This window comes from Aythya fuligula, chromosome 11 (assembly GCF_009819795.1).
Source record: "Aythya fuligula isolate bAytFul2 chromosome 11, bAytFul2.pri, whole genome shotgun sequence".
NCBI lineage: Eukaryota > Metazoa > Chordata > Aves > Anseriformes > Anatidae > Aythya > Aythya fuligula.
Genome location: NC_045569.1, coordinates 8,012,733 through 8,029,183, shown reverse-complemented (window position 1 = coordinate 8,029,183; position 16,451 = coordinate 8,012,733). Strand labels below are relative to the sequence as shown.

Sequence of the window (16,451 nt, the reverse complement as noted above, 5' to 3'; positions counted from 1 at the left end):
TATTTTAGAAGATGATCCGAAGTCCCTTACTGATACATTACTGATACTTACTGATACAGTTTAGACATGAGCTCAGCCCTGAAATTCATTTCAGTGTCACCACTGCTGGAAATTAATTGTTGCTTTCTACCTGGAAGCATTTATTTGTTCGGTGATATCCCTCTATCTGTACCTACCTCATTAAGGTGAGCAACTGCCCTCCAGGCTGCTTCTGCTTTGGAGGGTCCAGCATTTCTGACTGCTTCTTTCCTAATACAAGTGGAAACTTCAAATCACTGTGACAAATCCATGGAAAGGATCTCCCAGTTTTCTTGTGCACTTGGCTATCTTCCTCATGTACCTAAAAGCTTTAAGACTTAAGACATGCAAAGCATTGCAGCACCAGGAACAATCCCGAGTGGATGTCTGTCTGCCATGCTATCCCCATGCTTGCACAGTGTATTAACATGCAAATCCAGAATACTGCATATGCTAATGTCTAGGAAAAGACTTGTCATTTCAGGATATCAATGTAATGAACAAGTGGAATTCTATAATATCACCCTAGGAAAAAGTATTGCATAGCACAAGTGACCAAGGAAGCCCTTCAGTGACCTGTTGGTAAGAATGAACAGACATGAATTGCAGAGGAAAGAATATGGCCAAAAAGAAGGAACACAGCTGTGGTCATTCTCCCTGTCCAGCTTCAGCAGCAAAAATCAGTGAACAATCTGTGACTCCGGCTCTGTGACCACCCGCCAGTTTGGTGAATCTGTCCCAGTCAGTTTTCTTATACCTTGAGCTGCTATCCAACTCTCAAGCGTCAAGCAGTGTACATGGTACAAGTGCAATGGCTTCAGGGTGCATACATCTGTTACTCCTGTGACTGCTGCTGAAGCACAGAGGTTGGGTTGGCAGATGTAAGATTTGCCTTTGAGGATAAATAGGTCATATATCAGAAAGTAAAAACAGAGGAACAGCTGCAGTCCTTCTTCCCCAACAGACTGGTACTTTGTTCAACCATACCCATAACAACTAAAGGCATAGTCCCTTGAGAGCAATTCCCCATTCAACATTGCTTAGCAGTGGGCACAAGAGCGTAGCAAAGTCAGCTGGTAGAGGCCTATGATGAGGTACAAGCGAAGCAAACCGTGGTGAGGAGCCAGAAGTGAAGGGCTCAGCATAAACACTTTCCTTGGCACATACTTACTAGAGTTTGTTACTATTAAAATAGAACAATTTGCTGTAGGAAAGCTCAATTTCAACATGTGCTTTCTCTGCTTTCCTCCAGCTTTTGAAGTTTTCATTGCAGTTAGTCCATTCACACGCAATCACTTGGATTGCACTGGCTTTTTTAGTGACAAATAAAAAAATAGGTGGTGGCTACAGTGCTTAAAGGAAAGGCAATGAATTGCTCAATGCTACACCAACAGCTTGCCTCAAAATAGCAGCAGTTGCCCTTCTCCAAATAGCTCCAGTTAGAAAGCAACTGTGCTTGATGCAGAAGTAAAGATTAAGGGTCTGGTACATACATGGGTTATGCTGGTAAATATTTTTTTATATATATATATATATAAATATAAATAAATAAATAAAAAATGCCTCCACTGGGAGTTAGACTGCTGGGAGATGGGACGAGCTCAGAACTGCATCCTGCGGCCACCATATGCAGAGAGGAATCTCAATATGAGGATAAGATAATAACTAGAAGATTAACTTATGTTTTCTAACCAGGAACTTCAGTCTGCCATACAGTGCTTGCAAAGGACACCTAAACTCTTCTTATCCCTTCTTTCTATACCTCTTCCCATGGCAAATCCCAAAACATGATACTCTATACTGTGCTGAACCCTTCAGCTATAAATGATAACTTCCATAAGATTTCTCTAACACTGCTCTGGAATGTCTTTATGGCTATTGACTATTTCTCACCAAGCTGCATTTGCTTTCTTCTACAAATCCTGTCAAATGCTAATGACAGCAAATTCCCCCTTCCTCTCCAGCTGCTCCCAGAAAGCCTTTTAGAGTTCTAGTTTATAGAGATCACATGTGCAGGCCTTGGAGTGGAAGAGGGCTGTAAACAGGCAGTCGACTGTTTCTCTTAACACAGAAGATAAGTTTCTGCTAGGGCTGCAATTAATTGACATGACTTTTACTAACAGGTCTTATGGTACAAAGTTATATCCAGCTCTTCCCACATAGCTATTCCCACCCACTGCATTTATTAACCAGAAATCCTTCTAAATGTTATCTAGTAGCATGAATTAAGCAGTTGTGTTTTGCAGATCATGTTCCTTAGCTTGCTCTTTCATTTCCTCTTATTCAACATTATCACATTATGTTCCTCTTCTTATGTGCTTTTCCTCTCCACAAAGCTCTTTAAACAGCTGCAAAGGGGGAGGGACCACTGTGCTTATGAAAACTCCACTTTGCAGAATGCTTCTGCCAGGTCCTACTGTCTGTCTCTTTCCAGGGATTTAATACCTCCAAGATCCAGGTTTGCTTTTACATCTCTTCCTTGTGCAACCCTGACAACAGAGCCTACTGCCAGCTGTCTTAATTGAAGAACAGTAATCCACCTCTTCTTCTTGTTGCCATGAGGAATGCATACACCCTCTTTCTCTTTGTAGTGGGCTCCTACTATTTTAACGGTAAGTGATCTTTTCTTTCAGATACAGTTTGCAAAACAGTGTTAGCTTTCAGGGCTAGGAGATAGATGATACCATTCGTAACTACCACCTCAGTAGGCTGCAGACTTTACGAAAATGCATGAAATTGATTGTTTTAGTGTTGTTTCTGGCTCATTCGGTATCAGCAAATCCACTACGATGCATATGTAAGTTGGACATAAAATGACAGAGCAGTAGGAGATGACATTGATAACCAGTAAAGAATGTTCCTTTAGATGCTCCCAGGATAATCTGTGACAGGAAAAGCAGGCGTTGCATTTAGAGTGAAAAAAAGAAAAAATGAACCAAGACATAAAGCATAAATGAGAGAGATTTCCCCCCTCTGCACAATTATTGACTCAAGTTTGTGTATTTGCAAAGTTCTTATTTCCTAATTGTTTGATTCATACATAATTAATGTTTAAATGCAATTAGAATACATAAATATATATTTAAAAATGTAAACATACATTAAGAACATTTTCTTTAGCCTGTCAGGATTTCTTGCCTATGTTTTAGCCAACACGCACAGCTCAACAGCAGCACACAATAGTGCATTTACCTTGGGAGCATCTTCCCACGGAGAGACTCCACTGAAGCGTTCGGAGTGAAACTGGCAGAAAGTGAACTGGGACAAAAATCACATTTTCCTATATGTACCTAGTCAACCTGCAGTTTTGTTTCTTCTGTACTTCAGAAAACATCTGCTTTGTAACAACTGCAGGGTGAGGGCCTACTTTAGATTACACATTTTTGAATCCATCAGCATTTCCTTTTTATTTGCATTAATTGCACTGCAGAAGTTAAAATATGCTGTAAAATACAGTAAATTCACTATTACTTGCTTAGGAACAATAAGCATTCCAAAGTAGTGTGCATTGTCCTGAGATGCCATGTAAATCTTTTTACTCAGGAGTACACTGAGAAGTAACAACATCACTAAGTAATTTCAGAGAAGATAATAGGATTGTCTTATTGCTGCATCCTACTTGCTCTTTCCTAATTATAGATGGGAATTTGGTATGTCACCGTTGTCAACATAAGTCATTTGCAAAAGAGGAAAGACCAAAATGACAATAGGTTGTGCAATACATTATTTCTAAACTATTATTATTTCAACAGTTATTAAAATAACTGGTTAGGGAAATGGGGGAAGCATGTCTTCTGTTAAATTCTATAGTTTAGATAGTGGTAACAGTGCACTTGCCTATATTTGTCGACACTGCTCCTTATTCTGTTCTGGGGAAATCATGCCAACGTATTTGTCACTACACTGAAAATAAGCAGTACAGCACAGACTGAGTAGTTATTGCATTTTTTATATTTAACTTTGACCATGTAAAAAGTAAAGTTTGCACAGAGTATTGAATCAAGCCTGTCTTTGTTTCTTCTACTGTGAAATTGAAAGCATGCTAAAGCAGTTTGTTTTTAACAGTAATACCCTTACAAAGAGAATAAAAACTTATTGCAGAATCTGTGCTGCAATTTGTGGGGTAATTTGCTTTCCTTGTCATGGAGGAGATGTGTAGCATGTTCAGTGAAGCTATGAAAATTTCACTAGCTCAGGATCCACCCCAATGTGTTTTCCCTATTACTTTCAGTACACAAATACACTTCTTCATTATTGTTAAAATCATTTCTCTAAAAGCAACGTTTTACTCCCTGCAGCATTTGTGGTGATTACTGCTATTTGGAGAAAAGGAGTTTGCGATGGGAAAAAGTGCACTTGCATTTCTTTTAACTCTGAGGAGAAAAACAGGAGTTTTCAAATGCGCAACCACTGACATCATGAAATACATATAAGGACAATTTTGTTTTCATTAGGTGCCATCTGGTTACTATAAGATTGGTAATGGAAAGTAGATTATAAAAATTATTCAAGAGCCACTCATTTTTACACTTTATTTACAGGCAGATTAGACCTGGCAACCTTTAAGGCAGGGCACTGCTGACATCTAGCGGCATGTGATACAGGCAGCTGAGTGAGGTAGAGTAGCCCCTCTGACCTTCATTTTTGATGATTAAGTTCTTTAAAAGTTGGGATGGTGTGGCAATTTTGTTAATAATTCTTCATTATAGAAACCCCTTCCCTAAGAACAGAGAACAGTATCTCAAAGGGCTTCATTATTTAACAGGCTGTTTTTATAATTAAGTCATGGCAGTCATTCAGCTGCATAAAGTTTATTGACAGAGTCAGTACTTCGAAATCTGAGCTGTTCTCATCAGACATGGAGACCCACAGTATGTTGTGATTTGCAGACCAGATGACCACGACTTCCCAAATCAGGTTTCAGAGAACAAGCAGTGATTACTGTACCTTCAGAATTAGGTTTCTGTAAATATTCTGCAGTTTCCACTTTTCTCACTGCTTAGGCAAACACTCCATACACTAGAATAACTACAGAAAGATGGGAACACAGGAAAACCATATTTAAAAATTCAAACAAGAATTCACTCTCTGTGCTAGCAACATTCAGCAACCACTATATGAAACAAACCAAATGACAATTTATTTATATTTTAATTATAGCAGTCAGTTTATGTCACTTATATATGCAGCAGCAACACAAATATTTGCTTAAAAATTAAAAATAAAATAAAAATAACTAATCAAGATTATCTCTTTAGCTACCATGAGGCTTTTCAGCTATCCCTGTAAACACAAAACAATCCATTCCTGGAATGAAGCCCCATTTTCTACACAGTATAAACTTTAGCTCCATCTTAATTGCAATACAAAAAAAAAAAAAAAAGAATCTGGAGCTTAGCTAGGATCAACATAGCTCTAGCTTGATAAGCCTTTGATTAGGCAGGCTTACATTGGGGATAAATATAACATTAAAATATCACATGATACTAAGGTTTTCATAATGACTTGTGCAGGAGTACAAAGCAAGTGTGAATCACAAAACCAACCACCCCAACTAACACAGATGTTTTCCCAAATGGCTTGGGATGTATTTGAGAAGCCTATTCTAGAGGACCCTATTACAGTTAAGGATGTGTGACAAAATCTGTGCTACCAATGACGTAGCACATACTCCTTTTAAGAGAATTAAAGCATGCCTGCTGTTTATTTCATCCTTTCCCCACAGCTTGAGTAAAAGCTGTTCTTAGATATGAAAGATCCATTTGATGAAATTTTCTTCCATGTCTCCCCACTTCATACTGGATCAGAAACAAGTTCTTAAGGTATTTTTATATCTGAGTGTAATTCAAAATTACCAAGTTTCAAGAGAGATTTGTTCCCTCTAGCAACTTACAGCCCAGTTCACATGGAAGCAAATATGCTGTAGAGACACGCTTTTAATTTCTGCAATTTCTAGGGTTGTTAGGTGCCCTTTCCTAATCACGTTATTCACTGGACTAGAATCTGTTTTCATTAACGCCTGTGTCCATCACTGCCAGGTGTACCACACAACACAGAATTACTCTACATAGAGCAGAATCGCTCTTCTGCAAAGGGACGATACTGCTGGTAGGTTGTTACCAGGACCTTCGTCATCAGTATTATTACGTGGTCGACACTGGTTTGAAAAGTCCACTACCATGCCATAAAAAAGCAAACATGAGAACATGGGACCCAGTCACCTCTGGAGCTGTGCCATAAGCCATCCTGCTCCACAGGGAACGTTCAGGCTTGTTTGACAGCAGCTTGCAGATCCTGTATTTTGCAGTTACTGGACTCCAGCTTTAACTGCTTAAGATTTAAAGCATTTGTGCTAGTCCATAAATCAGGTTTGATTTTACACATAAAGTAAGGCATATATTAGTGCCTCTGGATTTCATATAAAATTATTCTGAAACAGAAACATCACTGGCCACTAAAGAGCTCCCAATCCTTAAAAATACCCTATAACTCCTGCAGCTCATCCTCTGGTTTTCCCTACACAGACCAGAGTCTTCCAATTTGTTCCTGTGCCTGCAACTCTTTCTTTGTCTCCTGTGACAATGAAGAGAAAAGTCACACCCAGACTCCATCAATTTAGATCTTTGAAACATTCTTCCTGTGTTATTAAGAAGGTGGATTTCCTCCTAGTTTCTGAATGCACTCCCCAAAGTACCTATCAATCTGAGCTTTGCATTTTACTGTGGGGAAAAAACAAAAACAAAAACAAAAACAAAAACAAAAACAAAAAAATAAAAATAAAAATAAAAATAAAAATAAAAATAAAAATAAAAATAAAAATAAAAATAAAAATAAAAATAAAAATAAAAATAAAAATAAAAAACATAGTGCCCTGAACTATCTGCTTTTGATCTCTGCTCTGTGAAAGACAGTCAGCTTCAGCAGAACAGATACTGGTGCAAGCACCACATCCTTCTGCTCCTGCAAAATGACAGTCTTTAGAAAATCAAAAGCCCTCATTGCTTCATGAAGATGATCGGATGCACAGGTATTCCATGATCTCTACATCATGCCACTTGGTGTCCCTTCTGTAAGCCCGTTCCGTGATGTTTTACAGGAAGCACCGCAGCAGATGCTGAAGAAAAGCTAATGAACCACCTACTGAGTCCTGACAGGTACAATAAGTTAATTCGCCCGGCTGTCAACTCATCCCAGTTGGTATCTATAGAACTGCAGGTTTCCTTGGCACAGCTCATCAGCGTGGTAAGCTCACATTAAGCTACACCTTTTAGTTCATTACTATGGACACAGCACTCTTAAGTAAAAGCCAGACTGGTGTTAGTCTGTCCCCACTATTTTCTACTTTTCATAACACGCAGGGCCCATACGTGCAGTTTGCAGGTTTTATTTCAGAACGCAGCTACAACAATCTATGCCTAAGGACAGCAGCCAGATCTTCATCCAATACAATCCCACTGATCAATAATCAAGATCTTTCTCCGGATTCAGTAAGGCTGCAGTGAGTTACACCAGGTCAGGATCTCTCCTGGGCTGTGCACATAATGTCACTGCTTGCCATTACTCCTTGAGCTATCACTGCACTCCCTGACAAAGCATTCCCTTTCCAGATTTCTTGTAGGCCCCCTTTGGTACCGAAAGACCACTATAAGGTTTTCTGGTAGAAACTCCTACTAGTTCCATGAAGATGAACCTCCTAGATAAGAGCTTACGTGGCAAACCTTACATAAACTTTACACAAATTCTTTTAGAGCTTTTTGGTGGCGAAAGTTTGCCTCCTGTTTCAAATCAGACCCATGGGGGAAAAAAAGTCAGCTTGCAGGGGAGAAATTGTTCCCAAGGAGTGGCATTCACACCAGTCACAACTGTCCTTGTTAAAAGCCACTTGGAGCTACCTGCTTGTGGGGTGACAATACATTACCAGTATGTGCACAAAGCCAGGCATCTACCAGTAGAGAACTGCCTGTTTTGAAATACACCACGCAAAATCATTCTGTACAGTTGGAAATATCCTTGAAAGCCCAGAAAGAATAAGTCTTATTACTGCAATAAAATGGAACATTTCAGAGGACAGCTTTTCTCTGTCTCTTCCCCTGCAGAATGAACGGGAGCAGATCATGACTACAAATGTCTGGCTGAACCAGGTAACAAAACCCACAGAGGCACGCCCTTGCAAAGCACAAACAGCACTGCTTTCACTACATCACAGTGATTGTTTTGTTTGTGATGGTCTGGATCCTCCCATCGATAACATATAATTCTTCTCCTAGGAGTGGATTGATTATCGTTTGGCTTGGAAGCCCTCTGACTATGAAGGAATAAATACGCTGAGAATACCTGCAAAACACATCTGGCTGCCAGACATTGTGCTTTACAATAAGTAAGTAAAACATCCCTAATTTATACAGATGGTGAACAAAATGTTAACCACAGATTGAGAAAAAAGCATCAGAACCAATGATGTAGGTCTGACAAGTCTGAAACTAAAGGGTAGACCTTTTAGCCAGTATCAAGTATATCTGGCAGAGGTACTGGCCTTAAAGATCATTTCAGCAAAATTGGGACTCTAGGCAGAGAGATTCTAGCAGACCTGGGGCAAGTCTGCAGCATGAGTTGTTACAACACCAGATCGATGAAAAGGCTCACAACTGAGACACAAGGCTTTATCAGATTAGACTACTTGGAAAGCTTGGAAAGAATGAATTTTAAGAACAAGCACAGCTGCACGCTGAACAGGTTTCAACAAAGACAGCTGGAATTCTATCAGACATCTTAGGCACTGTGCTAGATTTTTATCTCCTACTTCTTCTCTCCTTCCACCACAGACTCCAGGACATAAACCTGCTTCAAGCTCACAGACAACAGAACTCCATGAGTTAATATTAACTTTCAAAACCAGATTATATTCTATTTTCATAAAGCATTCAAAAGTCAATTATAAGAATATATAACGAATCTGTCAACATTTGACCCCACTGCTTCACGGTACTAAGAAAAATAAAACCTTGGAGCTAGAACATAGTTCGATTTTTCTTTCAAACAACTGCTGATATTTTTGGGTTTTGTTTTTAAGTCTCTAGCAAAATGTTGAAGTAGATAATACCATTTTTTTGGAAAACAAACAAACACCACAATAACCAAAACTTATAATACACTTTCACGATACTTTGAAAACCGATGAATTCATGAACGCAGGATGGTTTACTAACATGTACAGATGGGAAACCTAGGAAGTTTATATATAACTGAATTAAGTCCCTGGAATCCTACTACTGGAAATCAGATTTGAGAAATATTTAAATTCTTAAAAACTATTGTATTAGTCACAAAATAATTCAGCTAGTGGATTAGGATGTACTCTGCCTCATCAAATCTTGTTCTGCTAAATTGTGTCCCCGCCCCCGGCGTCTTTCTTCCTATTCCCCAAATAGTATCATTTAGTGGATTGTAAGAAGGGAAAGGAACATTTTTTAAAGGCTTCCTAAATGTACAGAAACAAGCTTTTAGCAACACCATATTGGTGGTTTTTTTTTTTGTTTGTTTGTTTGCTTTGTTTTTGGTTTTGTTTTTTTTTTTACATCAGTACAAAGCTTGAAATCAAAGTTTTAGGTAAGGACCAATCCCCCTGTAACTTTCTTCTGCTGGAGCAGTGTTTTGTAGGCAGCAGTCAGTCCAGCACAGTCCCAACAAGGAAAACAGACGATCATTCCTGCACCACACAGCTCTGCCCAAATGCAGGCGGCACAGGGGGCTGCAGAGGACACTGAGAGAGCACCACCAGCTTGGTCTCAGAGCTCAGGCAGGGACAGAAAGCAAAAGCACCTGCATATTCTCAGCCCAGAAGTCTATGCAGTATTATGGCTTAACTGTAAATCTAACTCAGGGAAATAGAGACATGTGAGAGACAAAATAGTTTCTTTACTAAAAATAAATAACTAAATAAATATACACACACACACACACATTGACTGGCAACCAACTAAAGACCCTTACACACTGTAGCCTCTCACTTCTGCACTTAGTTGTTTCACTGCCTACACAAATTAGCTGCAAGGGTCTCAGCTCAGCAGTGCTAGGCTCCGGGACGTCTTTGCATCGCCAAGTGCAACCAATCTGGAGTGCAGCTATACACGTGCCAAGCCTTGGATGCTTGCACTGATTTTTTGCTCAGAAAAATCTACCTTAGTACAGAAACAGCTCTATTTTTATGACTTGTCAACAGACAGGTGATTCACTAGACTTTCTTATTAACTCCCAAGGAGCAAATTTCCCATTGGAGTAAAAGGGTGCTATCTAATCACAGTCAGTTGAACTTCCTCTGTTTACACTTTGACTTTGGTATTTTAGTTGTGCAGATAACATATTGTCTCTAAATTGTATGAGCTTCCTTACAAATGTAGCTGTTTATCCAAAAGGAAATGGGATATATCTAGTCCAGACTCACTTCTGCAGCCTAACAAGTGTCTAACCCAGTTTTAATAACAGCAATTGAGTTTCCTCTTCCATCAATAAAGAGTCACTGAAAGTTCCTCCTCCCTCCTGTTACAATTTCCTTGGTTAGCAGGACTGGCTAAGTTTGAAAGGCATTGATTGCATAGCATGCTTGAAAAGATGCAGTGAATACACTACCAAACACTAGATTTCAAGGAAATTTCTCACAATTGACCACACTTCTGCCTCAGGATACTTCATAGGATAAACAATCCCGTGTTGTTTGCTCAGAAACACTGGAAAAGAAACCATACTGACTACTGACTGATAATGATCCTCTCCCTGAATTAAAGGACCCAGCATAACACAGGAGACTCTCCTGGTGTAAGCTCAGCATTTGGAGGAGACACAAAACCAACATCATTTGTGGGCATTAAGAACCCTGTGGCTTGTCTGGCCTGGTTTTGTAATATGTAAGCATTAACTGGAACAAGCCCATCAATTATAAACTATATAATTACATTTCCTCTGCCTGCACTCTCCCTGCATTTCTAACTAGCACTGCACATCCTTATTTCCTTGCCTAAGTCACTTAGGAGCGTTGCTGTGTGCTCTTAGCAGTGGCTGTGCTCCAGACCAAAGGTACCTCTGTTTTCTTGCTGGATGATCTCATTTTTACTCAGCCTTCAAAGACATTGTAAACCCTAATTACTGTAAAAAATATTTAAAAGCACTTTCAGTTCTTTCGACAAAATGGACATGCAAATTTATTATTTAATAACCATTTTATGAAAATAATTTTCCGTAAGCATTGGACAAAATATCAGTTCTCTAACTGGAAGAAATGCATACTTTAATCTCCCTATCAAATTATAGCTGCCTACAACATAGATTTCAAAACTGAAATCTTCCTAAGCTTTAATTATAACAACAACTGAGGCCCACAAGACAAAGAATGCAAGTTTTTCTGTTTTGAACTGTGTTTTCCCTTTTAATGTTTGCTGGTCTTCTCTCCTTTTTCTTTTCCCTTGTTTCATTAGCGCCGATGGCACGTACGAAGTTTCACTGTACACAAATGTCATTGTACAGAACAATGGAAGCATTCGCTGGTTGCCTCCAGCCATTTACAAGAGTGCCTGCAAGATCGAGGTTAAGCATTTCCCATTTGATCAACAAAACTGCACCTTAAAGTTCCGGTCTTGGACATATGATCATACAGAAATTGATATGGTACTAAAAACATCCATGGCAAGCATGGACGACTTCACACCCAGTGGAGAATGGGACATTGTAGCACTCCCTGGAAGAAGGACTGTAAATCCTTTGGATCCCAATTATGTCGATGTGACATACGACTTCATTATTAAAAGGAAACCTCTTTTCTATACCATCAATCTTATCATTCCCTGTGTGCTAATTACTTCCTTAGCCATCCTGGTGTTCTACTTGCCTTCAGACTGTGGTGAAAAAATGACCTTATGCATATCTGTGTTGCTTGCCTTGACTGTGTTCTTACTGCTGATCTCCAAAATTGTCCCTCCAACATCTCTGGATGTTCCGCTGATTGGGAAGTATCTCATGTTTACAATGGTTCTAGTCACCTTCTCAATAGTTACCAGTGTCTGCGTACTCAATGTCCACCACAGATCTCCAAGTACTCACACTATGCCTCCTTGGGTAAAACTGGTTTTCCTTGAAAGACTCCCAGCCTATCTGTTCATGAAGCGTCCAGAAAATAATTCTCCACGGCAAAAGCTGTGCAACTGCAAAAAGACAAGAGCAGAGAATCTTTCCATGGACCCATCCGTCTTGTACAAGAACTCTACCTACTTTGTGAACACAGCTTCTGCCAAAAAATATGATATGAAAATCACTGAGACTCTTGACAATGTCAGCAACCATCAAGATTTCAGGTTAAGATCAGGCATGAAATTTTCTCCTGAAGTCCAAGAAGCAATTGATGGAGTCAGTTTTATAGCAGAGCACATGAAAAGTGATGACAATGACCAAAGTGTAAGTAAAAATCAGAAATCATCCCGGTCTTTCCAAACTTCATCCCTTGTCCTCTGTAGCATGCTGTTCTTCAGGAAGGAGATTTGAATTCCCTAGCTAGCTTGAAGATTTTAGAGATTCTACCCACAGGTTATCAGACAAAATAACGTTTGCCATTAAAACAACTTCATGAACAGTAACTCAGTAAAGCCAATGCTTTCCTAGAAAGTAACTCGGATGTTTCTAAAAAGAAAAGAGAATGGTGGTTACCCAGTAAATCATGAAACATCCTCAAAAATCTGCATTGTGACATTCAAGTAATGTCTAGCGGGGGGGGGAAATACTGAGTTCCAGGTCTGGGAGAATGCCATTTAAGAATATTTTCCCCCAATGTATTCAGAAAGACTTGAACATGATCAGCCCATGTTAACCAGAAAAAACATACCTGCAGCTCAAGCTTTAATTTACCTAAGTGGGCACAGAAGAAGGATTTAGTAAAATTGGGAAACAACTTGCAGACATCTTCTTCGCCCTAAGATCTCTGTCCACAACTGAGCAAGACATTATGTTGCTCTGTTATGGCAAATACAGTGGGTAGAATCAAGACCCTAATGCCAGCAGAGATGTTACTTCTTCCATTTGAGTTAAGTGAGACTTGTTATCAGCTATGAGAAGTACAGGATTCAAGACATGTTTAAGCAGTGTTGCTGGTGTCCTGTTCACATGCCCTGCTCATGTGTAACTAGCTGGCACGCTGAAGCTGATATAAATACACTGCACATAATGCTTGGAAAAACTCAGGTGGTTGGGATTTGTTTAGACCACCGTTAGGAAAAACTGTCAGGCATCCTCTCTGTGACCTTGCTCAGTCCCAGATCCCACTCAGACTCTAGGTTCTCTCCCTCCTTCAGCCCAGCAGACTAAATAATTTTATAGTCTGGCTTCTGATATTGCAGAAGTCCCTTGAGGAACATGCTGCTGAGTAGTTCATGTTTTCTATTAACTGAAATTACTGTCAATATAAATAAAGAAGATCAGGAGTTAATGTTAGACATGAGCCTATACATATTGGAACTGCCTGAACAGAAGCACGCTTTACAGAGCAGGAAAAAAAATATTCTAATAGCTCAGAAACTCATGCAAGAATACGTCGTATATTAAAGGATCTACAGAGGCTCCACTTGAGACTAAGAACAATTTCCGAGGGTATTTCATGCATTAAAAAATAACTGAATGCTTTTTACACAGGGTTTTCTGATATTACATATCACTGTTTTCTGGATTCATAAACTTAATTTCTGCTATCTTCCTTCATTATCACGCTCTGATAACAACCGCTCATGTACATTTCCTATCGCCTCTTTTCAGAAGTGCACAATTCCCATTAGCAGCAGTGTAAATTAGAAGGGTGCGCTGAAAGAAATCTATATAATGTTCTAATGTAAGACGTGAGATAATTGACGAGCATGGTAAAGTCACTGAGGTGATGATGTCCCACACGTAACTAGAATCAATGACAGAGGAGATGCAAATGAAGATTGATATATTCATCCTTTACAATAATAGCCTCAAAGTCACTTCAGGTTGAGAACAGAAACAAAGGCTCACGTTGTGTTTCAACACATGCAAGGCCAAAGGGATTTTAATAAAAACAACAGTACTAATACACATTAAAACCCTTGGTTAAGAAGACTGCTGATAAGAGCTCAGAAGCTAACCTTGTTTAACAGCAGTAAATACTGTTTGTATTTGTCCACTGAGATTAACAGCATCTGCAAACTAAAATTAAAGAAAAAATTCCTTAATTGGATTGTAGCGTGGGTCCTTCCGGACTGATACCAGGCACTGACGCACCAAAAACATCTTAGATAAATTTACAGTATTTTTCTCCACTGCTCAGAATGGTTGCAGGAGACAGAATCCCTCCCAAGTCTAAAGTGATTTTTATTCCCTGAACCTTGAGATTTATTTCCTTTTGTTTTCATAATCAAAGACTCTGCATCAGCAAGAGGAAAAGCAAAAGGATATGACAAATTGCTAATACCTTTAATTGGCTTTTTTTTTTTCCAGGTCATTGAAGATTGGAAGTATGTTGCCATGGTAGTGGACAGGCTGTTTCTCTGGATATTCGTCCTTGTTTGTGTCCTGGGGACTGCTGGATTATTTCTGCAGCCACTTTTTCAAAACCCCATTGCTGCCGTGAACCCTTAGTTGTTATTTAAAATTGTCAATGCCTACATAGATGCTGGGTCTCTTTTGGCTCTGTTTCCCCTCTGTTAAATCCGGACTGATGTCAGCTGAGTTGCTCTCACATCAGATTTATGGTAGGGATGTGGAAAGTAGAACTTGACTTGCTAGGTCATTGTGATAGGAAAAAATCCAAAAACATTTCTTTTTTTTCCAACAAGTTCAGTTCTTCTGGTGGCATCTTGGCCCTTTTTTCAATTATTTGACGTCTGAACATTACAGAGAAAGGCATTTACTGTACAATATGCCAGCTTGGCTCACAGGGATTATTTATTAAAAGGAATTTTATATACATTGCTTCAGGAAAGCCATTTTCTTTCCTTAGAATACTGCACTGTCCATACTTCAAAGAAGGTATTTAGTTCTTTCAAATGCATCAAACTATTTGTGTCTGATTTATAAAGAGCTTGACAGGTGGAATCACTGTTTAGCTGCTTTGAGTGTGATATTTAAGACCGAACTGAGAAACAGAGCCACTTCTGAGGTAACCACTAATAAGTTTCTCATCTTGCCATCTCTGCTACTAGATCAAACAGCAGAGGCTAAATTAACATATCATTAACAAACGTTTATATGCTCTGTTCAGTGATAAAATATAAATAAAATGTAAAATTTCTCCTTTATATAGATTTAGTCCTGAAATGTTCCTGCAAGTTTAACAGCTCGTGTAAGTGGGGGTTACAGACGCTTTCACGAATCTAAAGGCTGAAAGAAAGTCCAGCAGAGCATCTAGAGGACACAACAACCGTGAAAGGTGGCTGGAATCAGGCTAGACACCTGAGAACAAGAAGACCTGTGCGTTTTGCTGAGAAGATGTTTACGCAGGTTTAAATACCACCCTCAACAAATTAGCTATGAAAGCTATCATGAGCTAGCACATGGACAGTCTGTAAGCCTTCAGCAAAGGGCAGATCAGGGCCTGAGACTCCCACCACAGAACAATCTCACCAAACTTTGTCCCAGCCAGCTCGTATCCTCCACAAAGAGCAATGGGCTGCTGATTCAAACTAAACCAACCGCAGCTTTTGCTAGGGACGCTGTCAGGACACAGAACAATTTTACCACCACTGATAGGTACAACTAGCAACTGGTGAACAAACTGTTAACACCTACTAGTTCTTCTGAAAGGGACCTGAGGCCGACCTGTCCCAGGAGAGGATTAGCAGACACTTAAATGTGTATTAATCAGCAAGCTGCCGGTGAAGACACCTCTGGTTTTATTTGCCCTCATCAGAACTAAGCGACATCCCTACCTAGATCACCATTCCCTAGCAGCTACAGACAAGTACACATTTCAACACACCACACCAGTCACACGGAGGCCTTCCCAACTGTTCAGAGATACTCCAGGACCTCTGCTGATCCCTACGTTCACTCCTAGCCCTTGTGCTGAACACTCCCAGCACTGCTGCCAGCCCTGCCCCCTGCTGCAGCCCCACTGCTCCCAGTGCCACCACCTGCAGCTGGAGTGCTTGAAGGGGCGGCCTTCCCCAGGGGCCTGAGCACTGCAACACAGCAGCTTAGGAAAGATGCAGTGAAAAAGCAACAGAAGTGGGGTGGGGAAGGCTCCGTGAGCAGCAGCAGCCTCTCTCCTAGGCTGTAGGCTAGAGGAAGGAATGGCTGTAACACTGTCATCCTCCCTTCCAGTCCACTTATGCTGTGTCCTCAAGCTGTGCCCTGAAGGACAGGGCAGGAGGGTGAAGGAGGCCTGAGGGACGGCCCTATTAGTGCTGGTGTGCCCTGGAACCACAGGAGCTGCCCCATCC

General features: G+C 40.0%; 1 protein-coding gene across 1 annotated transcript; it reads left to right on the top strand.

The window, feature by feature from the left end:
• Positions 1–2,344: 2,344 nt before the first annotated feature.
• Positions 2,345–15,310, top strand: CHRNB4 (cholinergic receptor nicotinic beta 4 subunit). The gene is made up of 6 exons (XM_032195163.1): positions 2,345–2,630; positions 7,115–7,260; positions 8,115–8,159; positions 8,286–8,395; positions 11,487–12,459; positions 14,509–15,310. Exons 1-6 carry the CDS (start codon positions 2,576–2,578, stop codon positions 14,647–14,649), a joined length of 1,470 nt encoding a protein of 489 aa, XP_032051054.1. The 5' UTR covers positions 2,345–2,575; the 3' UTR covers positions 14,650–15,310.
• Positions 15,311–16,451: the final 1,141 nt, after the last annotated feature.

Excerpts from the sequence above, each read along its gene's own strand:
- CHRNB4 (XM_032195163.1), top strand. The coding sequence starts at position 2,576 with ATGAGGAATGCATACACCCTCTTTCTCTTTGTAGTGGGCTCCTACTAT. Across the intron at positions 8,160-8,285 it reads CAAATGTCTGGCTGAACCAG|GAGTGGATTGATTATCGTTT; the intron begins GTAACAAAACCC and ends TTCTTCTCCTAG. Across the intron at positions 12,460-14,508 it reads GTGATGACAATGACCAAAGT|GTCATTGAAGATTGGAAGTA; the intron begins GTAAGTAAAAAT and ends TTTTTTTTCCAG.